The 26,683-nt window shown below is 38.3% G+C and overlaps 3 protein-coding genes across 3 annotated transcripts in view; 1 reads left to right on the forward strand and 2 right to left on the reverse strand.

The window, feature by feature from the left end:
* Positions 1-554: 554 nt before the first annotated feature.
* Positions 555-10,085, reverse strand: vtg3 (vitellogenin 3, phosvitinless). The gene is made up of 27 exons (XM_077607569.1): positions 9,987-10,085; positions 9,862-9,882; positions 9,629-9,780; positions 8,948-9,199; positions 8,709-8,870; positions 8,386-8,534; positions 8,156-8,306; positions 7,576-7,733; positions 6,936-7,101; positions 6,730-6,855; positions 6,080-6,298; positions 5,685-5,902; positions 5,491-5,588; positions 5,305-5,429; positions 5,120-5,215; positions 4,907-5,026; positions 4,625-4,814; positions 4,434-4,521; positions 4,172-4,357; positions 2,762-2,903; positions 2,531-2,699; positions 2,335-2,444; positions 2,174-2,251; positions 1,772-1,978; positions 957-1,102; positions 740-878; positions 555-644 (listed from the first exon to the last, which is right to left on the reverse strand). The coding sequence occupies exons 1-27, from the start codon at positions 10,024-10,026 to the stop codon at positions 555-557; spliced, it is 3,798 nt and encodes a 1,265-aa protein (XP_077463695.1). The 5' UTR covers positions 10,027-10,085.
* A 1,691-nt stretch (positions 10,086-11,776) lies between these two features.
* The window catches only part of adgrl2a (adhesion G protein-coupled receptor L2a), a 184,705-nt gene continuing 169,798 nt past the window's right edge, over positions 11,777-26,683 (forward strand). The window contains exon 1 of the mRNA XM_077606548.1: positions 11,777-12,045. The gene's annotated coding sequence lies outside the window, so the exon portion shown is untranslated. The remainder of the gene's footprint in view (positions 12,046-26,683) is intronic.
* Positions 12,047-22,428, reverse strand: adgrl4 (adhesion G protein-coupled receptor L4). The gene is made up of 16 exons (XM_077606549.1): positions 22,320-22,428; positions 21,980-22,129; positions 20,112-20,261; positions 18,678-18,827; positions 18,393-18,463; positions 17,690-17,869; positions 17,382-17,565; positions 17,208-17,321; positions 16,711-16,910; positions 15,695-15,874; positions 15,287-15,487; positions 13,953-14,173; positions 13,477-13,543; positions 13,295-13,386; positions 12,862-13,030; positions 12,047-12,437 (listed from the first exon to the last, which is right to left on the reverse strand). The coding sequence occupies exons 1-16, from the start codon at positions 22,363-22,365 to the stop codon at positions 12,375-12,377; spliced, it is 2,238 nt and encodes a 745-aa protein (XP_077462675.1). The 5' UTR covers positions 22,366-22,428; the 3' UTR covers positions 12,047-12,374.

The following is a 26,683-nucleotide window of genomic DNA, read 5'->3' on the forward strand; positions in this document are numbered from 1 at the left end:
CATCTTTAACAAATGGCTGAACTTTGGCATTCTCTTTATCATCTGAGCTGCATGTTGGACAAACAACCTGAAAAGTGTGGTTGTGCGATACTTGAATTCTGCTATATTTAGCTGGATTTTCTGACTTGAATCAGAATGACTCATGTATTTCATCATTTAGCTGTGATGAGAATCTGAGACTTTGGGATACAGAATAGGAAGATAACATGGAGATGGTTGTTCAAATATTAACATGGTCTTAAACCAACAATTGAGGACCCATAAACAAGATTTTTTTCAAAACAAGTGAGATGTTGGGACAACTAATATATAAACCATGGTGCTCCCTTTTATCACAGTGTCTAAAAATTTGGTAGTTGCATCTTTGCTCCAAAAAGTAGCATTCCCTTCCATTTGAAAGGTTTCTTTAAGCTCTCTGCAAGGAAAATAAAATATATGTTGACTTTTCTTTCTCAAAGCTCTCATCACGAAACAGCAAAGACATCATTGTAGTTCATTTAGTCAGTAACTCACTTGTTTATTTCTTAGTTTGTCTTTTTGTATATTCAAGGGCTCTACATTGTTGTGTTTCTGGCATTCAATTGGAACTCCTGAAGACTGCCACGTGGCAGAGGAACTGGGATGGATTGGCGGTAGACTGTATACTAAAGAAAATACAGAGAAAGTATACAATTGTATCAATAATTCAAACCATTAGAATAGCTACGCGTTGCTGTAGTCTGAATATTTCCAAGCACACCTCTGGCAATTGAATCCTCACGTCGAGGCTGTCTGGAGACGAGACAACAATTGAAGCAGCAACTTCCTGTGTTGGATTTTTTTCGTATTGCTGGTTAAAGCCAAGTAGAAACGCCATGCCTGGGATGTAGGTCTTAATACTGGAAGGGGAAAATATCATATTTTTCTAACTGGTCAGTTACAAGAAACAAAATGTAGTGAGTGAAATGTGCTCTCACCCTCTGAAAAACTCTGCCATAGTCTCAGGGATTCTGTCCCAGTGGACTTTAGCCCTAAGCGTTGGCTTGGAACCAGGCAGACGTACAGTATTGGCTCTCAATGACATGTCAAAGGACTGACATTCAGCTCCCCATCTAAGGTGTGCCTGGAACAAATATAGGACATCAGCCAAGTTTGACTCATGACACTTGGCTGTGGTGCCAGCATGTCATTTGCTAAATACCAACACAAAACACATTAGTGACTGTAACCCCAGTGCAATGCTAATTCATCATTTGAAATGTGATAATTGTTAATGGAGTTCTACAATGCTTGCATCCCTACAAAACCACTACTCCCACCCTCTGATTGGTAGGAGTTCAGGTGGAGTTTCACAGTACCTGCATGCAAAACCAACTTTGTAGCAGCAGCCAATAGGTTGATCAACAAATGACATAAAACTATAACATTTGTATTCACTTTGTCTCACTCTGCTGCTGCTGACTCTCTAAACTGAATTTAACGTAGAGCACGATACATATTCTTAATGCAATATGCTGGATAAAGAATCCAATCTTATTATGTATCAATTTTTTCAGTCTCACTGCCATTTTTAAGAATACAGACATGACTGTATGGTGTGTATGGGTCTGAATGATTGCGGTCCATATGTGTACCCATTGGTTGACCAGTAACGAGTCCATGGTGTATTATCAACCCACACCCCAAAAAAGAATGTCAGCTGGGATATTATTCAGCCCCTAGCAGAATCAATAGTAAGAAGAATGGATAGATGGTAGAAGACAACTACCATGTTTTGTGTTTTGAGGTCTACCTTTGCTTCTGCACGGCCATCCTGCTCCAAGTCCATACACATTTTCCAGTTGGTATTGTCTCCCACCTGGGACACAATGATTTGGGTGTTTTTAAGGCTGGAGGCGGGTGTGTAGAACACAGCTGTTTCATAACCTTCCGGCTTGAGGTTCCCACTCAAGGCAAGAGCTCGGATGTTGAAAATAGCTTCAGGCGTTGAGTTGGAGGCCTGTGAAACCAAAAATGTTGTCCATGTTTCATTCTAACTATAAGGATCACATTGATCAAGAAATTCTGCTGGATAAGAATTTGAGATACAGTATTATGGAAAATGCGTTCAAGAAGGTTTTTAAAGTTTGTTATCATATCAATCAATTTAGGGCAACCTTCGTCGATTTCAGAGCTTTTTTTTCCCTCCATTTACCATTCCAGGAGGGCTCACATTAACATCTGTTTCAGTTGATTCTGAATCTGAGAATATTTGGCCTTGCAGTTTGGCTTCCTGTAAACAACCAAGTGGTATAATAGTTATAACAGCTGGAATCTAAAACAACGCGCCGTAAAGTTGCCTGGATAGCGCAGGACCTTTGAGAGTCTTATTAAAGTCTCAACAAGTTCTTGGGTGCTGGTCGGGTATTGGGTCGAGCCAACATTGACCTCAAATCGGATCTTGTCAACAGCTTTGTTTCCCTGGACTTGAACAAGCATACTCCTCAATGAGATATATTGGAACATAGTTTTTAGTGCAATAATGTTTGTTGTCTTTCGGTTTTGAGCTTACCAGGGACTACTTTAAGTGCCACATTGCTGTATCCCAGGAGATAGTACAGGGGGTACTCTTCATGGTAATATGCTCGTCTCAACTCAGATTCAACACAGAAAACTGCTCCGTAAATGTTTTTATCGGAACACATTTTAGACATTGGATGCCAGTTATTGGGCCTCTGTATCTGTTTAAGAACAATGATTTTAGTCTTTCATAAAGTGATTCTCCCGAGTAAGTTGATTATACCTCTTCATCAAATTCAAGCTTCACAACTGTGGGACCCTTGCGGACAATTTCATTATTAGAGTCGATAGCTTTGGGCATCATTGGGGTCATTTTAGGTAAAGTTGGGGCTCCAATGTTTCTCGAAACTGCATATACATCAGAGCTAATGTTTGGAAAAAGAATAAGACAAATGTTAGCTCTTTTCTCTACCACAAATGTATTTCACTGTTTCCAGCAAGTGCTTAAATAGAATTAAAATATCAGTATATAATAAAAGAATCATCTTAAGTCATTAGGGAAGCAACATTCATCCTGGAAATTATGGTGATGTGAATCATGGCTTTTGTTTGTGTGCAAAATCACTTGGTTTTACTCAGTGGAAATGATATCCACCAAATTCTGGCTAATTATGGCTTTTATACACACCATACTTGCACTTCGTTTTAAACAGAACAACTCAGATGTTTGAAATCAAACAGGTTTGACAGAGCCAAGTCATTTGCTACCAGCAAATGTGGCACCCCGTGAGTGCCAGAATCTGCCTGCATGCAACCCAATGTGTACAGACACTTTGCTCTGCTGAATTGTTACAAAACAATCCATTAATTAGTCTGTACAACAAATTCCACCATGCAAGTTATTTATCTGATTAGCTTTTTGATACCACATTGGAGCAGTTAGTAGCAATTGTTGTGACCATTGCTCTCTGCGCAAAATATATTTTCACTGCCGACATGCATCCATCCAACTTTTGTACCAATTATCCCCACGAGGGTCGCAGGGGTGCTGGATCTGATCCCAGCTAACTATAGAGAGGAAGCGGCATACACTGTGAAATGGCTGTCAGACAATTGCAGTCGCTGCTGACAAAATATAAAGATTTTGAAGGCTCTATAATGTGTTTTGATTGTAAGCCCTCACCACTGCTAGTGGGATCGTGTACAATTTTGCGACAGAAAATGATAATTTAATTTACAGTATGGGCTTATAAAATGTAAATTAAATTATTTGCAGGGAGTTGTACCTGTAGCTTAAAATATTTCTGTGTAAACAGCTGCCTGGTGGTTTAGTAGTACACTCACCTGACTTTGGTGCGGGCAGGCGCATGCTCGATTCGTGCTGGTGGCGGTATGATTGTGGGTGAAAATTGTCATTTGTCTCTCTGTGTGCCCTACGGCTGACTGGCAACCAGTCTAGGGTGTTTAGTCAGCTAGGATAGTCTCTGGCAACCCATAACCCTTATGAGGATGTGCAGTGTTCGGTACGTAAGGTAAATGAATAAGTGGTGTGAACTTTGCTGCAATAAATAGTCTACCTTGAGCTCAATACAAGGATCTCAAATGGTGGGGTTCAAAAGACTACAAATATTTGCATTAAATATATATATTTTCTCTCTTTTATGATCTTTGACCTTGCATCCACAAATCTTACCTTACTGCGATGAGTTCAATTTCATTTTTGCTCACAGGCATGTCAAGTTGAAATTTCCTTTCTCTGATGTTAACCTTAGCGTTTAACTTCCATGGGATAGAATATGGTATTTTGCTTTTAAACTCAACACCACTCTGGAAAAGTTCAGTGTTGATACCATAGGACAACCAAAGATCCTTTGTGCAACTGTTAAATAAAAAAGCAAACAAAAAAAATGTCATTCAATAAATAAAACTTTTGATGATCAGGATTTAATATTTACCCAACAAAGCCATCAGTCTCCAGTGAAATTTCTGAGTTCAAGAGTTGTCCAAGGCTATCAGTTACCGGTGGATTTAAAGACGCCTTTGCTAAAAGTAACACAAAAATATGGTTATAAAACATAAACAATGCTTAATGCATTCAAATGTATTCTCCAGGTTAGGTTTAAAAGACAACAAAAAATGCTGTCACCATTCACAGTGATTTCACTAAGAGCGTGATAATATTTGCTGATCTCGATTGGTAGGCCAAGAGTGGAAGCCTGGAAGTAGCGGGTCTCAAAGATTAAGAAAGACTTTGTCCAATGCCATGAAATTCCTTTCTGTAAATTCTCAATGATTCTCCACACAGAGCTGCCTTTGCCTGTAAAAGGACCTACAGCCTGCAAGTACATAAATTGTTAGTACACTTTACAGTGGAATGATTAAAGTGGAATCTTCTTTACTTGCACTTTATTATGCTTTATGCACTCACATTGATGATATTGCGAATGAACTCTTTGTTGATATCGGCAAACAACCACTCTTGTCCAGAAGCACGAGAATAGAAATTAAGAAGTGGTTTAGCACTGTTTTGAGATTCCCAGTTTTGAAGCTAAACAAATAAATGAATAAGACACAATAATGCTGGTTAGCGACACAATCTACGTTGACACATTCAAATTAAAAGTCAAAATTAAGCTCCAACCTGACGATAAATAGTCTGGAAGTCACTAATATCTCCTTTCAATTCAGAGGCGATTGCACCAATGATATCCTTGATTCCATCAGCACGTATCCCCACCTTGAAAAGAGAAACACGTCATCAACATCAATGACTGAGGATGGTTGTCTTGAATGATGTATGCATGAATCTATTCTAATATAATTTACCTCCATGAGTTGCAAAATCCTACCAATAAAATACAACTTTCCTTTCATCATAATTTCAGTAGGAATCATTTGTGTTGCATTTCTCAACATGAAGAACTCTGCAGCCATGCCGAGGCGTAAATCGTCTGAAAAAACAGTTATTCAGAATCTTAAACGTGACAATTGTATTGTTCAACGTGAGCATACCATTATACCAATCCAAGCGCACAGCCTTGCTGAAGCGATAGGTGAGCCGACCAAATTTTGGAGCAAGGATTTTCACTGCTACGTTGCAGGCAGTGGATCTTTTGAGACACCATCCACAAAAAAACAAAAAACAAATATACACAATTGATTCACAGTATGACAAATTCATAATTAGAATTTTTTGGTATACCCACAGAAATTGATTGTCGGGAGTTCTGGATTTGGCCATGCTTCTCAAGTAGGAGTACACAAAGCTAACTACATGGAGGTCCTTTTCGTCCTGCAGGTGTGCAGTTACAGTTGAAACTAGCGCCATCGGTGGTTTTGTGTCAAATAAGATCATGATGGCCAACATGCGCAACTCAGCAGTAAGGTCCTTTTGCAGATAAAGACTCATGGCGATGTCTTGCACCTGAAGATTTCAATATCACAGCATAGCTCTTGTGTTAGTTTTCACCATAAGCCTTCACGGACGAAAGTAACCGATTTTACACGTAAAAGCTTATTTTTCTAAAAAAATAATATCTACTTTGGGAATGTTACTATCTGATATTCAAGAACTAAGGGACTCGGTACTCTGTGTTCTTACACTGTGTGGGTCTCGTGCAGCGATGAGTCTCAAGGATTGGACAGCGGCACTCAGCACACGAGGAGGAAGCTCCACTGGGTTGGCCGACACTCCAGGGAGGAAGCGCATTATGGTTTTTATGCTTCCTGGGTGACCCGCATTGCCCAGAGCTTTTAGGGCTAAAACTATGTCGTCCTCATTGTTGTTCTTGAGACTGTCCATAGCGAAGTCCAGAAGTGGCTGGGTAAAGAAATGAAATAATTTAGTCTTGACAATAGTTTTGTATCTTCTTCTTTCATCTTCTGCATGTGTTCTGGACTGTAGCGATTCAAAATAGTTCAATGTTAAACAGTGTAGCAGAACTAAGCTCATTTCAGGGGGTTGCCAGAGCCCATCCCAGCGGACTTCGGGTCGCCACTCAGCCATAGGGCACATAGAAAGACAGACGACCATTAACATTCACAATCATATCGCCATAAGTGGGAATTGAGCCCGTGCCTGCCCGCACCAAAGTAAGGGGAGTGAACCACTATACCACCAGGCGGCCGCTCTAATTATATATAGGTGAGAGTTTTTAAAATATATGTTCAATATAATTGGTCTGACTGGAAGGAGATGTTGAGTTTTATCCAAAACCAAAGCAAAATGCATCTTTTGGATCGTTTCAATACCTGAACAGCTGACACAGGACAAGGTGTGTAGTAGGCGCAATGCTTGTACACCAGCGAGCCATAAGAAAGGGCCACAGTATGCCACACAAATTTGTTTGATCTACTGTATGGCAGGTTAAGGAACATCTGGGAAGAAAATGCAAAGGCATTGTCATGTTTTGGCTGATTTCAAACATCGTTTTACCCTTTTTTTTCTCCATCCTCACTTTAGCCATTTCAATCAGTTCCGTAGTTGCCTCAAGATGGTTGAAGGCCAGCAACAGCGTTTGGAATGCCTCGGATGCACTCAGGTCTCCAATCTGGAATCTCGATTGCAAGAATTTAAGGATTCTGGCATCATTGACTTCCACAATCGTGTCCAAAAACCAACGTCTAATAAGGGCAAAATCAGATGAAATTGGTTAAGTATTTCTAATCTATTGCATCAAAGATTATCCTTATGCCTAATTTAATTAATTAATTTAAAAGATTGCCGTGAGATAAAGGTCAAGGGTTTTCTTTAATCAAATATAATGGGTCAACGACTTCTTTGGTTTTAATAAAAAAAATCTACTTTTTATATTAACCTTTCTGCAGTCAAAGCCAGCATGATAATGAATATTTAATCAGGCAAATGTCAGGCGGAGGACATTCTCAACTGAATAAAAATGTACTATTCAGTAATTACTCAATCTGTTGATGTGGATAAGATTTGACTAAATGTGCATTAACCCCAAGCACTTCAGGTGCTGTCAGAGCGAACTGATTAATCGCAACACTTTGTCATGTTGATGTCCCATATAACGTACCGGTGGAATTCACAAGTAATATAGGTTTCTCAGTCGCTGTGACTTTTAAATACTGCACCTGTACTCGTCATTGGCAGCAAGTTGCTTCCACATAACTTCTAAGTCTTCATACGGCACCAGTCGAAGGAGTTGATACAATTTCATTACTTCCTCAGTTGTTGCACTGTCAATTTGGTACTTATTGGCTTCAGCCAAATGTTTGATCATCTCAACAGCCTGAGGAGAGAAGATTGGAGTGTTGTGTTCATTTGGACTTTTAACCCTATATGTCAACCTTTTACTCAATGGCAGCCATTGATGCTCCTAGATGTCAACAAACAGTGTATTTAATTTTCTTTTAATCTGATCTGTAGTCTGTAGTCCCCCATATTAATCTGATCTGTAGTCCCCATATTAAAATAATAGGCCACACTTGCATGACAAATGAAAATAACGTGGCCTTAATACCCACACTTGTATGCCAAATGGTAACATTAGGGTGTAAATAAACCTAAATGTGATGCTTGCTTGCCCAATAAAAGGTTAAGGAGTATCATTTTTTTTTCTTGGAAAGTGAAATGAAATGTTGAACTTATTTCCACACTGATTATTTCTATTTCCACTGCATAATTAATTTGCTTTAACAGTATAATCATTACCTTTGATACTGGGTCATCCAGATTCTGCATGACAATGGGAATACCTGCTCCTGCTTCGACAAACTTGTAAATAATGTTCCCTCTGTTTTTCATGGGCTCGGAATTAACAGCAGAAGGTGTTTCTCTCACATCCAGCAATACTATCTCCTTCCTTCGGGATCAATAGTTTCAAATGATTAGGATTGCCAGGTGGTTCACCGTAAGCAAAAGGACATCTGGTAATATCTTACGTTGCTTTCATTTTGAAGCTTCCTCCCTTCACATTGAAAGGACTGAAATGTTGTTGCTCCAAGCCGTGAGCCCTTGAAATAAGTCCTCCTTCAACAGTTGGTTTAATGGTGTACACGTATCTCATAGTTGAAATGATGGAATCCCCTCTCTGGAATGGGGCACATTACAAGATGTTTCGTACAAATACTGGAGTCCAAAAAAATAATTTTGTAGTCCAATCCCAAAAATAGCAAAAGATGCTACATTACACATTTTGATTATTTTCCCTACAATGTTATATTCCAATGAAATATTTGCTCAAATATATGTCCAACAAATATACCTTCTTGGAAATGTCATCAAGCACTGCAGTGGCCATTCCTCTGTAGCGTTCTACCTTCTCTCTGCAATTTGTGACATCCACAACTTGAGTGATGGTCATGTCCTTTGTTGCCTTGTTTTTCTCAATGGCATAGTTACTCTGACACATGCCATGAATTCCAGCCTGAAAATAAATCATATTTTTCAGTCACACTTAATGAGACAGATGGACATTGACCATAAAAATGGTTGTTTTCTCACCTCCTCGAGCTCATAGAATGTCTGTGTGGTCTTGACAGTGACATGGAAGAAGCTGAGTATACCCCTAATGATGTTCACAACAGTATCCGATACCTCAGCTGAGGCGTGGATGTTGCCTACATGGCCGGCGGTAAAGTCAAACATGAAGGGTTTGACGAGCTGGGCCGCAATTCGCTGGGTGACTTTTGGCGCAGCCATGAAACTGTGTTTCCCTGGGAAGCCATTAAACTCTTCAAAGGCCAAATCGGAAACCTTTAAAGCAGAGAAGAACAAACCTTAATACTACTGAGAGCTTTACACTATCATGAAGATGAATATTTTTAAAAAGAATTTGACAGATGAAAACACAATGCAGTCAATAGACACAGTTACAAACTAGTCCACCACAGTGGATTATTGACATAATAAAACTGCTTTTGTCAAACTGACTGCTGTGCTGCTATAACAGCAATTCACTGAAACATAACATGATTCAATATAAAACTTTTTTAGAGGGGAAAAATATAAAGGTGCTCATTTTGCTGAATTTTCAATTGGCTTTTAAGAGCAATATAAAACGCTTCCCTTAATTTGGATAATAAAAGAAGCAGAGCATGATTTAAAGAGATCCTTTTACATATATTGTTTTGTCACAACCAACTTCATTGTTCTTTAGATTATTGTCAGAGTTTTTTGTGTTACCTGAAGAAGGAAGGTCTCCGCAGACACACCAACAATCTTAACTTTGCATGTTAGTTTGGCTCCAGATTCAGCCTGGTTTGGCATGCCAAGTCCAAAGTTGGCCAGACCTTCATATCTGTACTCGTAGGTTTTCTTCGGGTTGAGGCTCAAATCTGGAATGAGTTTTCAAAAGTATACACTCAATACAATACCTAAGACCTGTTCAGTCCTACATCATTTGTTGAAAAACTCACCGTAGCGGAGACTTTGACATGCTACAAAGAATAATATAGTAAAACAGTTAGCATGAGGATTTAAAAACATCATATGAATACTAAATATATATTTGTAATATATTTTTTAATTAAAGACAACTTACTGGCTAGAGCCACAAGGCAGCAGAGGACAAGCCCTCTCATGGTCAAAGTAGTCAGGAGTAAACATTTCACATCAGCCCCTTAAATAGCTGAGTGTGTTTGATTAGGACCCCAGTTGACCCTTTTAGAGCAGGTCATGTGCGCTTTTAAGGCAGTCAACATCAATGCAAAGTCAACACTGATCTCACTGCAACACAGTCACGCTGACATTGTCAGAATGACACGAAAGAGACAGATTATCATTAACAACTGCATCTCTATGATAAAAAGCTGCTTTTAGACAAAAATACAACATACTAATATATAATTTAGCACTGAAAACAAGGATGGTATTCAGCTATCGACAAAAAAATAAAAACAAAAGATGCACGTCCAACCGTTAAAATGGTAGTACTTTTTATGTAACTCTCTAACGACGAACAAAATATCCCTGCCCCCCAAAATAATCATGGTGGCTATAAAAAAAAGTCTGTGCACCCTTCTGTCAATGTCAATTATTGTGATGTAAATAAGAACCCAAATATATATTTTCTACCTTTAATATTATCCCTGACATTTACATAAAAACAAAAAAAGTATATATTTCTACCTTGATTATGATTCATAAGAGCCATAACTAAACTGAAAAAATAAACTGAAATATTTTGAAGGGAGAAGGGAAAAAACACACGCACACAAACAGACAATAAGCATTTTGCATTAATATGTACACCCGCAATTGGATACTTTGCCCTTCCTTCCACTGTGCTTTTATTTCGGCACTTAGTCAAAAAGTGCTGGGGTTAGAAGTCTATTTTTCTGATGTGGCAATGTTTACTCACTCACTGACTCCCCTCGCAAAAAAAAATATTTTTATACCCATGCTTTGCCCATTCCAGATCACCCCGCAGATGTTCGGTGGGAAAAATGAAACTGCTTTCAACAACATTGGGGTAGCTTATGAAGATATAATTCTTGATTAAGGGATTTTTGCTTGATAGTTGATGCTGTTTATAAGATGGGTTGCATGAATTGAACTATTTCTTATTACATTTTCTTCATATATGGCTTATTCATGCCATTTATAATTCATGACTCAAGCATTAAAACACAAACAAAACTCTAGAAATTGTCTTGATAATGACTTTGGCTTATTTGTTCAAAATAACACATCCGTCCAAAATATGGAATTATTTGTCACTGAAACGCTGATGTAATTGACTTTAAAAGTAATATCTATGTGGATCACATACACGTTTGTGATCACCCAAGTACAGTTACTCAGGAAAGTACTGCCATCTAGTGAGTCAAGGTGGATAATAATTGAAGAATATTGTACAATAATTTTCACTTTTCTGCAGGTAAATTGTCATATCATATCATACCATTCCCCTGCTAATAAAATATTATCATAATATTGTAAAATTACTGCAGAATGCTGTTTTTAGATGGTATAATATATATATATATATATATATATATATATATATATATATATATATATATATATATATATATATATATATATATATATATAATTTTTTTAATGGGCCCTGATGAATTTGACTGCGTTTTAATAGAATAAAAAATAAGAGAAACATGAAATGAGGCAAATACATACAAAATATGATAACAAGCAAAGGAAAAAAATCATTTTGGCCGGGGACCGCATGCGGCTCGAGAGCCACGTGTTCTCTACCCCCGATATGTGGGATAGGCTCCAGCACCCCCCACGGAAAATTGAGTGGTCGAGTGTTTAGCTCCTCCCATACCACACCTGAATCAAATGATCACCAGGAAGCTGTCCAGAAGCCTGATGCGGACACTGATTATTGGATTCAGGTGTGTTGGAGGAGGGAGACGTGGAAAACATGTGTCCTTAAGGACCGGAGTTGGTGACCCCTGCTCTAGGGGAAGAACAAAAATGTTCACTTATTTATATTGACGTGCGCTGTTGGTACTAATAGTAGTATTGATATTTTCGTCCACTGGAGAGCGCTATTGCTCGCTATTTTCCCATGAAGCACACCCAAGGGACGTTAAGTTTCCCAGCACGCAGCAAGTTTGGACAAAGAAAGCAGAGTAAGTTTTTGCTAAATTCATTTTGATAATTAATTTAACATTATAAAACAATCGTAAGTGCATTTCTGTTGTGTTAAGTAGAGTACAAACGTCATTAAATTAAAGGAAACAAACCAAACCAAACCAAAGGTAAGTAAGTGTATGTTGACTACAGGATTACTCCAGAAAAAACATTTTAAAATGGGATGGAATTGCTGATTGCATGCATCAGAACAGAAATATTAACAGGCAGGATGTATGAAGTAAGAGATGTTAACACTACTGTTCACATTCACTTGAAATCTGTATTATAGGACTGAATATTATTCATTTTGATCTAGTGCATAACTTCATCTCAAGCATTCAAAACAACATGGCATATTTTTAAAAAGTCTGTAGTATTCCTCTTGAACCTAGAGAAAACAAAACAAAAAAAGAGAAACCTTTACTATTTTGCCGACATCAGTTATCATAATACAGTGTAAAATTATATAGTGATGAGCATACTTTACCACAATGTGATGTTATTATTCTTAGTATAAGTCTCATAGTATATGTAAATTATGCTATTATATGTAAACATTTGAAGTCTTTGCAAAGTTCTTCATCATGACTCTCCAATTGTTTATTTGTATCCCTCTCTAATTTCTATTGAAACTACTTTACTCACATGCCACTATCATTTCTAATTGTTTAATTTAAAACAATGAAATGATATTTAAACAGCCAGGCTAATTTGATCTCAGCTGCTATTCCCAATAGGAAACAATGAGGGTTAGGGCTTAAATTCTGGTTGTATGTGAATATTCTCTTGACACAAAATAAATGAATGCATACCTTTCTGGAGAGCAGACAGAGAAAGATGAAGATGAACATGCCCTGAAAGGCATTGGTAATGGTGAACAGATATGCTGTCAACGTGCTCTCGTAGAGGATGTGCAGCACCCCGAAGGTCCAAGTGGCACCTAATACGAAGAGCAACGCTATGGCTCCGCGGGCGCATGACCTGACCAACGAAAACCAACACTGATTGCTATTTGACACATTACAACAGAAGCCTAGCAAAGTAGCATACCTGTCAACATCTGCCGATAACTGCCCTTATAAATGATTATGATTCCCCTTACAAACCCCCCAAAAAACCTTACAAACACCGTACGAGTCGTACGGTGTTTGTAAGGTTTTTTGGGGGTTTGTAAGGGGAATCATAATCATTTATAAGGGCAGTTATCGGCAGAGGTTGACAGGTATGAAGGTGTGTTTATCCAACCTGATATTCTCATAGTGGCTTATGTCAGGCTTCTTCACCACCGTGTGCCGGTAAACTCTATAGATGATCACAACAAAGGCCAGTAGATTCACCTGAGTGGAGATGAAAACAATCACATCCCAGTTCATGTCCATTCTAGTTGGTATACATATACTTCCTTGCTGCTGTTTTAATTAAGTTACCAGAATGATCAAACAGGCAGGTCCAATAAAGCTCCATATGAAGTGATTCTCTGTGCTCAGCCAACACCTAAAATACAAAACAAGACATCCCACTTAGCAACCTTGATTAATTGAATTTTGCCTGCCTTTTATCATCGGCCGTTAGCTTCCATCTCTCCTGATCCTGAATCAATAGCGGTTTGTTTGGGTCAGCACTCAACCAACCACACAAATGCAAATATACTTGCTTTTTCTTTAGAAACAAATCCGTCCTCTATATTTTCAAAGTCAATTTGGAAATCATAAACAACGAACATGCATTTATTTTTCAGGACTGTACTGTGATAATCTCTTATTTCCTTTATGGCCCAAGAAGCCACCTGTTTCCCGGGGATTCTGTCATTTGAGTTGTAGTTAAGGGCTAGGCGTAAAGCTTTTTATTCACACTTTCTTCTACTGTGAGTCATCAAATAAAATAAGAAAATATACATGCTCACATTTTATCAGTGCCATAATACTTGGAACCGAGCGTAGCTGAGATGGCCACGACCACTGCTGGGCTTCCATAACCAAAGATGTAAAAGTTACGGTGCAGGAAGCCTTTGTTGTAGATGACGCCAACCACTATTAAGTACAGATGGATGCCCTCGATGCACATCCAGGCAAACGCCGCTAGAAAGAAATAGTGCAGCAGCCCCGCAATAACAGAGCAAAAGATCTGACAGGAAACAAAAAGAGAGAGGGCGAAAGAGGGAGAGAGAAAAAAGAGAATATTACATCTGAAAGGCCATTTGAGCAACCTGAAAAATGTTGATATTCATGTTAGTACCGCTCATTCTGGGCACCACAACCAAGGAACCATAAAACTTGAATTACATTGCTTTATAATGAGACAATAAAAATGAAGGATACAAATGTTTAAATGCAATAAGGTGACTTTCATATCTGGAAAAGATTGTTTGCTCACAGTGTAGAATATGAGACTGCATTTTGAATGGCATGGTAAAAAATCACTAAAAAGAAAACAACCTCATTGTTCTTGTAGCAAACAAGTACAAGCGCAATATCAGAATGTTTATTGTGCATCCTTTCCTTTTCTTTACTTTGAAAGTGTTTAAATGAAATAACCACTGTCTCACTTGCATTGGATTGGTGTAAATGTGACAGGACACAACAAATAACACCGATCGATACAAATACAAGTAGCATTTTAACTGAACTGAGAAAAAACAGTTCTTCTTAATAGTAAAAAAAATTGTAAGGATTCTGCCTTAAACAGTCTGGTATCTACAATTCAGCTTAAAATGTAACTGAGTACCAATGTAAATATAATTCTGTGATCACTGAATCCTGGGGAAAAAATAGAAGCCAACATTGCACATTCTTTGAATTTGGTTCGGAAGGCACATTTTTTGTGTGTGAACATTGAAACAAATTTGCAACAATGCAATTATCGAGATTTGACTCTACGTACTGTATTTTAAAGCAAAGATTCCCGATTTAGTGAATGACACTTTTGTAACTCTTTTGCCTGATAGGGAAGTGTGTGCTCAGCTTCCACTCAGACCTTTTGAACAGACTTTATCTTTACGTTAGTCTTTACTAGGGGTGTTTCTTGCCTTGGACACAAAATAAGATGGAGTAGTTTCTAGCTCAATGAAATCCTGAACAGGATGAATGGTATAAAAAAAGGACCATAGTATTTTTTCCCTTGTTTTTCTCCTCACATGAGCATAATTACCTGTGAGATAGTTAATTTGTCTTTATTTAAACATACGGATACTGTAGAGGAAGAATAATGTTCATGGCCATCCCGGCTCTCCTTAATCACCTTATGGTTGCTCATGTTGATCCCCACCAGAAATATGAACTCGGCCATAAATAGACTGCAGCACAGATTCTTATGAATGGTAGTCCTGGTGTTCTGGATCTCACTGAAGAACCAGAAGGTGAAAATGCACATGGACAGACAGATGAGAGAGATGATCATCCCCAGCTGGGTGATGCGGGTCAGGACTGTTTGGTGGCCGATCTAATAAGCAAAGAGAAATTAATGCTATTTATTCACAGTTAAATATGTATTTTTGCTTTTTAAAAAAGTAGCAGATTCAGAAGTGAACACACGTTTTATCAAAACTGAAACGACTAAAAATGAACAACTGTGGATCATTTTTTGTCGTGTATCCTTAAAAGAATGTTTGGGGTGCTGTAAGAAACAAAAGTACTATACACTACTTACAGTGGCTCTCCCCGAGGACATGAGGATTGCAAAGTGTGTGAGGTGGTTGCAAGTGCATGTGGTCGCGTTAGTGTCGACGTGGATGGTCTTGCAACCTTGTGTGGACCAGTGACCCTGCAGAGTGTCGGTTGTGTACTCCCAGAAGGCGCACTTGGTAACTTCAGCTTCAGTGTCGATTGGCTTTGAAGTAGATGGAAACATAAACTTAAGTAAGATGGATATTTCAATTAAATGTGGATGACAATTCATATTACATTCTAGCAGAGGGTGGGCAAAAAGTCTTAATCCAAAAGTATTAATATTGTGTATAATATGTCGCATTATTTTGCTTAAAGGGTCAAAGGTTATCAAAATAACATTATTTGGGGTCATAAAAAGAACTAATGCTCTCATGTAACAAATGCCCCCTAAATGCGTATGTGAGACACGTCGTGATGACAAAGCTGATGGAAATGCCTGTCAGATTGCCATGCTATGGATTTTCACATTTCGTGTTTTTCTTGAGGTAACTGGTAGAAATTGCACTCGCGAAGCCTCTCCCACGAATTACATTTGCTTGGTCGATACTTCTTACTTATAAAACCTCTAAACAACGTTGCAATCTAAAATAATTTTTCCTTACCTTGTCAATGTTTTCATATGATATTTTCTATTAATTTTTTGACCTGATTTATAAAAGTGTGACTTTCAATAGTAAACACAAAATTGCCTGTTTCCCCCAACCCTTCTTACAGTGGGCTCTAATACTTAGCCAATCAATCAATTATAAAAACATATGTTAATTGCGGCAACATCAGATGGATGCAAATCTCACAAGTGATATAATTATTGGTGTTTTGAATCTAGTATGTCAAATAGAATAATACTGTAAAGCTATGTTTTAGTAAACTATTGCACAAAGTGCTTACTGCAGCAAAATGATGGGATATTAAGGGGAACTCCCCCAAAAGGTCCTGCACTGCAAATTTGCAGCAGTAGCAAATTGAGTGAAAGACAGCATGTCCATACATTTTTACCTTAAGGTGTGTCAGAGTGAAGATGACATGGTCAAGCTGGTAGACGTCAGCAGGTTTGACGGCAGCTGCCACCACTTGGGAGTTGACAGTGATTTCCGCCATTTCTGCATAGCGCAAGTAGTCGGTGTCACCTGGGTCGATGCTCGACTTCAGAATGTCTGCCATGCTGTCATATCGCACAAATACCACTGACACGCTCTCTGATGGACAACATAAGTTCAGAAAACGAATTAGAATTTTCACATCTCAAGTCCTTGCTTACTGACATTGAGTGTCAAGTGTTGTAATAATTAATTTAGCAGAAATAACTGGAAACATAATGTTTTCTTGAATTACTGGAACATGAAAGTATACATTGCACCTGGAGAAGAGTCTATGGGCTAAGGACCCTTAAGCATTGATTCGGTTTCAACATTGAATACAGTTGCAGACATGTACATTATTACATAACAATGCTAAACCAGTAATTTCTATCATTTAATTTAGGTTACGCTTACCGTTACTATCATCCGCTTGTCTCATTTTTGGCGTCAATGTCATGCGATCCCCTCCCATGGTGCAGGACAATGTGGCTTCTTTGTGACTGGCATCAAAAGTGAACGATCTCATTTCTATGAAAGATGATTGCCATATAAAAAGGGAACTCTGCAAAGGATACATGATCACCTTACCCATTTGTGTCGTTTTAAGTTGAAGCTGATTTGGAGTTCCGAGTCCGTTAGCCAAAATGAGAGCACTCTCTTCAACAGCATGTAGTAGCTTCGTAACTGTTTGTCCCCGGCGATCTTCTTTAATCTTGCTCCACGCCACTAGTTCATCCTCTCCCACCAAATTGCTCACAGATTTAACTAATTTCTGTTGATAAGAGCAAGCTTTTCTTATTGCTTTAGTTCTTCAATGAATCATGCACATTACTTTGACAGGTGTATCATGGTCACGACAGTGACTGAGTGGAAGGAAACAAGTAAGTTAGGATTACTATGAGAGTTGAGTGGGCAACAGCCGGTGCGATAGCCTGGTCCTTTTCTCCTGTGGCCAGCAATGACATGGAGCGGCTCAAGGCCTCGACGAATGCAATCACTTCCACTGAGGTCAGATCCCCAGACGACTGCTGAGCAATTTTGTTCAGTAAGCTTAGGGGCTCAGTCAGGTTATTCAACTAAAAGGGCAACACAATAGAAGATATAATTGTATTTGGCAAGAAAATTCATTTTGACTGAAGAAAATACACCAAAAAAAAGCTGTGGATTGTTTTTATTGAAGGCGGCCTGGCAGATGAGTGGTTAGAGCATTGGCTTCACAGTTCTGGGGGTCGAGGGTTCGATCCCAGGTGAGTTCTACTTTGCATGTTCTTCCTGGGATTGAATTGGTTTTCTTCGGATACTCTGGTTTTCTCCCACATTCCAAAAACATGAAAGGTAGCCTGGTTCAACACTCTAAATTGCCGCTAGGTATGAGTGTGAGCGTGAACTATTGTCTGTCTCCTTGTGCCCTGAGATTGACTGGCCAATTCAGTGTCCCCCGCCTAGTGTCTGAAGTCAGCTAGGTTGGGCTCCAGCACCCCCTGTGACCCCTTTTGAGTTCCACATGTCAGTGGACCTTCTATTATTTCATATTTGTCTTTGTTTTCATGGATAAGTGTATTATCAATTCTATTGAATTCCATTGGAAGAGCTACTTACATTTTCAAGTGTTTTGTTGACAGTCTGTGTGATGCACCCATTGTTGGTGTGGCAATATTTTAGAGGATGATCTGAAAAACAACAATGCACTCATTACCCGGTCTAAGAACTGACAGTCTTTTTACATTTAACATTAATCTTGTGAATTTTATGCAACATCGTCTCTTTCGGAGGTTTTTTACAGTGGGGTGCCAGCAACATTTGCAAGCAAGAAAGTGTGCACCAAATTGGCAATATGAGCAAATATGGGGAAGGTGCTTGTATTTTCTCCCTTCCCATACTGACCTTTACATCTTCCACCTCGCTCTGGATGAAAGTGCTTTGTGCCAGAAGTTGGGATGTAATCACGCTGACAGGTGCAATAGAAAGATCCATTGATATTATGGCAGTGTGAGTTCGGACCGCAGGCCTGTCCTCCCTCACATTCATCAATGTCTGAAAAAATGCACACAAAGACCTTACTTTCAGTTTAAAGCAAACGCAATGTGATTAAAGGAGATCATGCAAATTAGAGAGGGCCAAGCATAAGGGTTTGTAATGACAAATAATACAATTCACATTTAACTTGTAGCGTAATTTAATTGGACCTAACGTTAGGAATGCTAACTTTTATGCGGGGTACATGTCCCCATAGTGTGTATGTGTGTGGGCTGCGAAGTAGAAAGGGAATGTTGTATATTTGCACTGTTTTTCATGCTGTATATTGAGCCACAGTTCTCGAGTGAAATCTTAGATCAGCAGATGGGGATGAGGCAAAGCGCCTGGGGAAGAAGTACCTCCAATGTGTTTATCCACCATAGTTCAGTGAAAAACACAACAGTTTACACATTCACACACAATTCCAGCAGCTAACATCTAACAGCTGTTCAGTCCACATGCTTTCACGTCTAATGAGAAGGTAAATCTGTAATTCGCAAAAACATGACGATTACGACAAACAGAAAATCATTTGTCAAAACATCAGCCAAGATTCTGAAAGCTAAATTTTTCTAGATGTATTGTTCAGTCTTTGAATTTAAATGACATTTTTAAGTCAAAGTATTTGACTTTGGTAATAACTAAATACAATATCCAGCATTAACTAACATTCTAGAGCATACAAGTTTTGGTCATAACATACTAGCAATTGTACAATTTCTCTGACTGCATACACATCATTGTAATTGCACATATTCCTATTCATCTTTGAAATTGATGGACATAGATGCCATTAGAATTGACATGCATACGTGTCATTGGAATTGACAGTCATCTGTAATTGGATTTAAGGAAGTAGACGTCATTGAAATTGACGTAAATAGAAACAAATGATTTTGACATGAATGCTAAACTCTTGGTTAGCCCGTTGCCCTCACAGGGGGGACCTGGGTTTAAATCCAGGTCGGTCCACTTGTGTGGAGTTTGCATGTTCGCCCTGGCCCTTTGTGGGATTTCTCCGGGCACTCCGGTTTCCTCCCACATTCCAAAGATAGCCATGGTAGGCTGATTGGACCCTCTAAATTGCAGCCTGTTATGAGCGTGAGCGTGAATGGTTGTTTGTCTCCTTGTGCCCTGCAATTGGCTGGCCACCAATTCAGGGTGTCCCCTGCCTTTGGCCCGAAGTCAGCTGGGATAGGCTCCAGCACCCCCCACGACCCTAGTGAGAATAAAGTGCTTCAGAAAATGAGATGAGATGCTAACCTCTTTTCAATTCAATCATAATATTTTACAGCAGCCTACCTATGCACTGTGTGCCATCATTCGTCTGAAACTTAGCCTGTCCAGATGATGTGTATCCAGACAAACATGTACAGTAGTAGCTGCCTACTGTATTTGTGCAGTTGCCCTTTTTGCCACAGATATTTGTCACATTTTGGCATTCGTTGTCATCTGGGGAAAGAAAAGAACACTGTAGTTATCTGCGAAAACATTGTTGCATAATTTGGCCGTTATCGATTTTGCCTGAAAAAGGCTGATATCGGCCAGAAGACAACAGAAAACATCAATTTTTGGATTCAAGAAAAGAAACCGTATATTTTTAATTCATATGCACTGGCTATGTGTAGCTATGGCTTTTTAGGCATCAGGATTTTTCCATTCGCTTGCACCAGCGTTCAAGTTTGACAATCGGCCTATTCCTTCCGCAGAGCAAAATCATCACATTCTCTGGACATGATGAAAATCGTGAAATTTCCGCTTTCTGTCGCACCCCGCAAACTGTAGACTTTTTAATTTTCTACTGACACCACCAAAAAAATCAGTTTATGCGGATTCTGTCTCTGTCTTGGTGGAATTTACTGGAATGTACCGAGTAATTATAGTGTTGTTTTCCTGTTTCTATGTATGACAAATATTGTGCCTTTCCTCTCATCTTTAGTTTGTGTACAAAGGTTATCCAACAGGGGATATCCTGCCTTCTCATGAGGTGACTAGGATTCAGAAGGGAAATAGCTTGCACCATGCACAGGATGCTTAAGCAGTTACTCTTACACGTGTGTCACTCCTGCATTCACACTTTCATGTTTTATCAAAGTACACCCCTCCACATACGCACAAAAACACGCACACAACATGAACATTTTAAATACAAATAATTTTCTGTGTCACATTAGAGAAAGAATGGCAAGCCTGATTGGTTGTAAGATTATATTTAGAGTTTATTGAACCCTGTTCATCCCAAAATAATCTCTCAATGTTTATCTGGTGAAAAGTTAAATTTACAGTACTGTTCAAAACAAGTAGGCCTCCATTTAATGTGTTGTATTAGCAGTATTATACAACAAGTATATCTCACAAAATTAGAATATCGGAATGGGGTCAATATTTTTGTTAAACATTTTAGAAAGTGAAACTTATTTTTTATTTATTCACTACACAAACAGTACTTTACAGATAATGCAAAACTAGAATATCACAAGACAAAAAAAGAAAATAAGTAATTATAAATTAAGCCCTGCTTCAATGTGGCCTCTTGGAGCAGGGGTGTCACTTATTTTAATTATTTCAGTGTTAATATACAGTATTATGATTACAAAATTACATCAAATTATTACTGATTGATTTGGGGGGCAATGACCTGGAATAAACTCAGACGTGGTTGAACGTTTTAAATACACAACATGCTATTTAATGAAGCTATTTTGTCCAATTTGCATTTTGGTTACCATGCTATACCAAACTGGTTGTAGGTATACATATAGTATATTTTTACTTTGACTGACTGTTCTCCCAGTGATATCTTCAAATGAGCAAATCCAATGCAACCCATGTTGTTTTTAATCACAAAAAAGTGTATATTTTGTGTATGGGTGAAAGGAAGCCAGAGATATTTCTGGAAAGACTGACAAATAGGACAGAGTTGTAAATGCCCAATTCTATGACTCTGGTAAGTGTACTTTTAGTTTCTTACTCTCCATAAAAATTGAACTTATAGTGCAGTAAAACTTCAAAGGTTAGGTGCCTGTGTAAGGCCAGCATAATGATAACAATGCAAATGTTTTCTTTGCAAAATGTGCAGTGATCCATATTGCAAATATGCACTCTTTCAACATTAGAACCAATCAGTAACTATCCTGACTATGCCGATATGTCTGGGGAGTAATATTTACCATTGCAAAAAGTTGTACCATCTCCGGTATATCCGTGGTCACAAAAGCAAGCCTCATTTGAGCCATTCAAAGCCTTGCATCTTGCGAGCTTGTGGCAAGATTTACAAATGTCAGAAAATCGGCAGGGGTCCATCAAACTGCAGAGCCATGCTGCACAGGCAAAAAACAAAAAAGAAAATATATACCTGCATTCGAAAATATTCTACAGCATAGATGTATTTGATGAAAACCTAGCTGAGTTTTTTTTGTCCCTACAATGTTGTGACATCCATTTTCTGCAATATATATGTATGTATACAGTCCATGAGAAAAGCATGTAAAGTTTGTTTAATTCACATACCTGTCAAAAGTACTAGTTTCATTGGTGACCAAATCGACGTCTCCATAATTGCACTGGTTCTGATTTTGGCTTTTAGCCGACTGTCTGGAGTGGGCTGGCTTCTGACGTGGTCCACTTCCTTACATCACTTTTCCTGTTTCTCTAAACCTGGCCCTTCCTGTCTTGATATTTAATCTACTCCTTGCAAAACAAACAAAAACACACTAGTAAAGCCCCACTGTAACCTAATTCTGACCGCAAAATTCTTCATTTGATTAAACCGACCATATATAATGTTTTGTAGCATTTACGTAGGTCGTTTAAGTCTTCTTGTGGTTCATCATGCCCTTTAGAAAACCTCTAGTATTTCCATTGTTCTCACTGTCCAATCAGCTTTTAGTAAGTTGACCATTATTCAGTCTCTAGCTGGAATGAAGGATGACCTCCTCCCTTCCGCAGCTAACTTGCATAACTTGATTGTTGCCATCGTCAAGGCCTGTGGAATTTAGTGTCTTGTCACCTGACACCAAATCACAAATGTATTGATAATGTTCATGTTTTTCTATGTACACTAGTTTACAATACATGCTCTCCAAATATCTTTCTAAAAACCATCATTTAAATGTAAATATTAATTTAACTATGATAAACCAAGATTGTTTTTTCAGTTCAACTACTAATTTTAGTGCTACATCAAATCAGACACCCGTTTGAAGGCAATTTCATGAAGTGTTTTATTAAAAACAACAAAACCGCAACAGCAACATAATTATTTTATGTGGTAAATAAAATATTCTTATAACCAACCTACATTGACTTCATTAGCGTTGTTTTGACTCAATGTTTGCCCTCTATTTTCAGATTTGGGATAGTCCACAGCTTACATGCACACCCTTCGCCCATCCATTTAGAGTTTATGAGAAAGTAAATGGTGGGAAAAATTTAAATCACAGAATAAAAAGTCGTCAATGGATCGCTTTGCTGTCCAATGCTAATTTGGGTTATTTGTCTAAAGAGTCTTCTGTTACTGCCCCAGACATGAACTCAACCCTTATGTTAAGAAGTCCTCAACAACTTCTGGGTCTTATTTACCTAGAAATGTTGTTATGTAGTTGCAGTTTTTCTTCAGCTTTTAGTGAAAAAATGTCATACTTAGAAATGACAAATACTATGCAAACGTGTAAATAAACAGCATTTTTTAAATTTATTTGCAAGGTAAACGGTTGTCCTCCCCCCAAGCTATGGCCACCTATTCCTATTCTTCCAAGCTATAAATATTAATGCTTCAAATAGTTTTTCCCAAAACTTTTTTTTTAGAAAGTTAGGAAATAGATGGCGTGAAATAGGAATTCTATAAAGACAAGTAGCCATTCAGGTGTCACTGAGATCTTTTTGTACCCGATTTAAAATAAAAAAAAATTCTCACCAACCACTTCATTGATAAATACTCTCCGTTGGAGAACTTCTTTGTTGACGTTATTGCAATCTGTGAAGGCGGTTTGAATTGCTCAGGCAAGGCGTAGAGTTGCTTTGAATGCTACAGTTCGATTTGCTCAGGATTATTGTTCTGGGAAAGAGCTCAGTGAAAAACGAATGTTAATGGGATGATTTGAATTCCTTCTGAAATCGTAAGAGGGGAAAAAGGATCTTGACTCAGACACATCTGGACTGATAGCACCCTTCCAGTCATCTCTTCCTTTGTTTCGTGGGTGCACATATTGAATGAGACTCCTCACTGGTTCTTAATTTCCTTCATAGTTTCTATTGTTAAAGAAAGAAAAAAAAGATTCCCTGGGATTTGTTGTGGAGAATTAGGCTTCCCTTCTTTTGATATGGAAATTCTGACTCTGAAGACTTGCCCATAGATTTGACCTGTTGGATTTTGTGAACCTATTTAGACAATATTGAGAATTGGAGTGAAATGTTTACTGTGTAATCAGTTTTGATACTTGGCACACGTGAGATCCGCCTTATGGTCCACCTGATGGGAGCACTGTTTACTGGGCCACAGATGGCCACAACTCTCACTCGTAAACTGGAAGCACTTTTTTATTGCAATACACAAGGTTGAAATGCGAACTTACTACTGTGTGCTCTTTACTCCTGCTGGCTCCTATGTGACTGGGATTGTCGTGCACATTTTCTCTTCATTTGTTAATAATAATAATAATAATATAATATTTGGGGGGGGGGTTAAAGTGGCAGATTTTTCTTTTCATCTAAAAAAAAAAGTAGCTTCTCCACTTTATCATACTGACAGAAATTCCTTTGTTCATTGAGAAAATGAGCTTCTGCGTTTGTCCTGCTTTTTTATACCCACATCCAAATAGATTAATGCACTTCATAACACAGTTTTCCCACCGTAATTGCGGGAAGACAGTGTCGTAATTACAGATGCTGAAACATTCCAAAAACCCTCTGAATTACTAGGTATGAGTGTAAGCATGAATGGTTGTCCATATCCCTCTGCCCTGGGATTGGCTGGCCACCAATTCAGGGTGTCCCCCACCTGGTGCCCATAGTTAGCTGGGATAGCCTCCAGGAGCCCCCGTGACCCTTGTGAGGATAAGCAGTTCAGAAAATGAATGAATGAATAATTGAAAAGCACGTCATGACAATGGTACTTTGTACTTATATGTATTTGTTTGTCTTCATCTTAAATGTTTTGCAATATAATCCTTACATAAGAACTCCTATTCCTGCTATTGTGATTTCAAAATACTTATTTTTGATGAAGTTAAAAACTGCATTGATGTATAAAGTATGATGTGTTCTAACCTTTGGTGAGATTGATTTATGCAAACTTAAAGGTGAAGCCACCAGCACTGTGTATGCCACCTCTCCATGAGGCCAATTCTGAATTTATAAAATTTCCAGAAGCTTGATAATGTAATTTGGAGTGGCCTTTTATAGGTTAGGTCACCTGCAGTGCGCCTTGCAAATTGAATAAAGAACTGTAATAGAAAAAGGATGTCAGGTGGGCTCCCTGCTTATAAAATCATTAACAGCAGTATGTCTTTTCTAATAGAGGAGCTCATTCATTCTGAGGATAAAATATTATGAAAGTATAGGGAGCAACCTCCATTACTTTTTCGTTTAGCACTCACCTCAGAACAATCACAGCACAGGTTAAAAGCCGTATGTGTACATCAGCAGTGGGGACTAATATGTTGAGTTGTATAATCCCTGACTTCACTTTGACTTAAATTTTGTTCTAAATACCTTTATTAGTGCATAGTGTATAGTACATTTTACAAGTGCTTTAAGGCAGTGGTCCCCAAACACTGGTCATTGGACCGGTACCGGTCCACGACCCACCTGGTGCCGGTCCGTCAGAAAAAAATATATTAGCATTTATAAACTCGCACTCCTACTTGAAAAGTTGTTATAATAACAATAAATAATTGCTAATATGCTTGGGACTTGATTTTTGGCCGTTGTGGATGTCGTCTGTGCAGCATACAGCCTTTGAGGAAATGCGGTACGGAAGTTAAATGAATGAATTAATGATTGCTAAAATATTTTAATATACAATGTAATTATGTATCTTTTTCCCATTTTATATTTAACAATACAGTTACTTGTTGCCACTCAGGTTGTTCTTGTGAAAATGAAAGTTTGAAGCCCAACTCCTCCCGTTATTCATGAACGGCTAGTATTAAAATTTGGTAGATATATGGGACGTGACGGTATCTGTTGATAGTCTTTATTTATTTATGTTTTTGTTTTAAATCTGGGCTGATTAATTGCTGATTTATTGTGCCTGCAGGTTCAAAATTAGCCAGAAGAGGGCAGTTCAGACTAACAAATGTTACCTGTTAGTTACAAGTGAGCAAATTTCGGGCAGCCTTCAGCCTGTAATAGCACGCATGTATTTTTTTATGACCCAGTATTTATATTTTTAATGTCACATTTGAAAAGGCAAAAAGATGGATACTATATACATCTAACAATTTAAATGTATTTGCAGTTTTAGAAAACAAATCTGGAAAGGTCTGGTTTTGGTGGAATGCTTACAAATTTGCTTTAGGAGGAGAGGAGTTCCAATAATTGATTATTTCACACTTGATTTTTTTTTTTAGGTTTGATTTTTACTTTTACGAATATTTCTATCGCCCACCCCCAACGAAGATCAAATTGTCCAAGCTCAGTGGAATAATTTGTAATCCCCTTAAATCTTGTTTAAAGCAAGTATGGATGCTTTGAGACACAGGAGGTGGTATGAGGACAAATAGCACACCCCCTCCTTTTGGTCCCATGCTGATGGCTTTGTTTGGGTCATATCGTAATAATACTGCAGCTAGGTCAAATACTGGCGCTCCTTCCACAGAACTCCCAGCGTTCTCAGCAGGACTTGGGCCATGTACAGCAGGAGGTAGAAAACC

The sequence above is a fragment of the Stigmatopora argus genome, chromosome 8, assembly GCF_051989625.1.
Source record: "Stigmatopora argus isolate UIUO_Sarg chromosome 8, RoL_Sarg_1.0, whole genome shotgun sequence".
Lineage (NCBI taxonomy): Eukaryota > Metazoa > Chordata > Actinopteri > Syngnathiformes > Syngnathidae > Stigmatopora > Stigmatopora argus.

Coding starts and splice junctions, on each gene's coding strand:
- vtg3 (XM_077607569.1), bottom strand. CDS start 10,026: ATGAGAGGGCTTGTCCTCTGCTGCCTTGTGGCTCTAGCCA. Junction 9,883..9,986: donor CTGCCTTGTGGCTCTAGCCA/GTAAGTTGTCTT, acceptor TATTCTTTGTAG/CATGTCAAAGTCTCCGCTAC. Junction 8,307..8,385: donor AGCTTCAAAATGAAAGCAAC/GTAAGATATTAC, acceptor TTGATCCCGAAG/GAAGGAGATAGTATTGCTGG.
- adgrl4 (XM_077606549.1), bottom strand. CDS start 22,365: ATGGAGACGTCGATTTGGTCACCAATGAAACTAGTACTTTTGACAG. Junction 15,488..15,694: donor TGTCCTCGGGGAGAGCCACT/GTAAGTAGTGTA, acceptor TTTGCTTATTAG/ATCGGCCACCAAACAGTCCT. Junction 13,031..13,294: donor AGCCACTATGAGAATATCAG/GTTGGATAAACA, acceptor TTCGTTGGTCAG/GTCATGCGCCCGCGGAGCCA.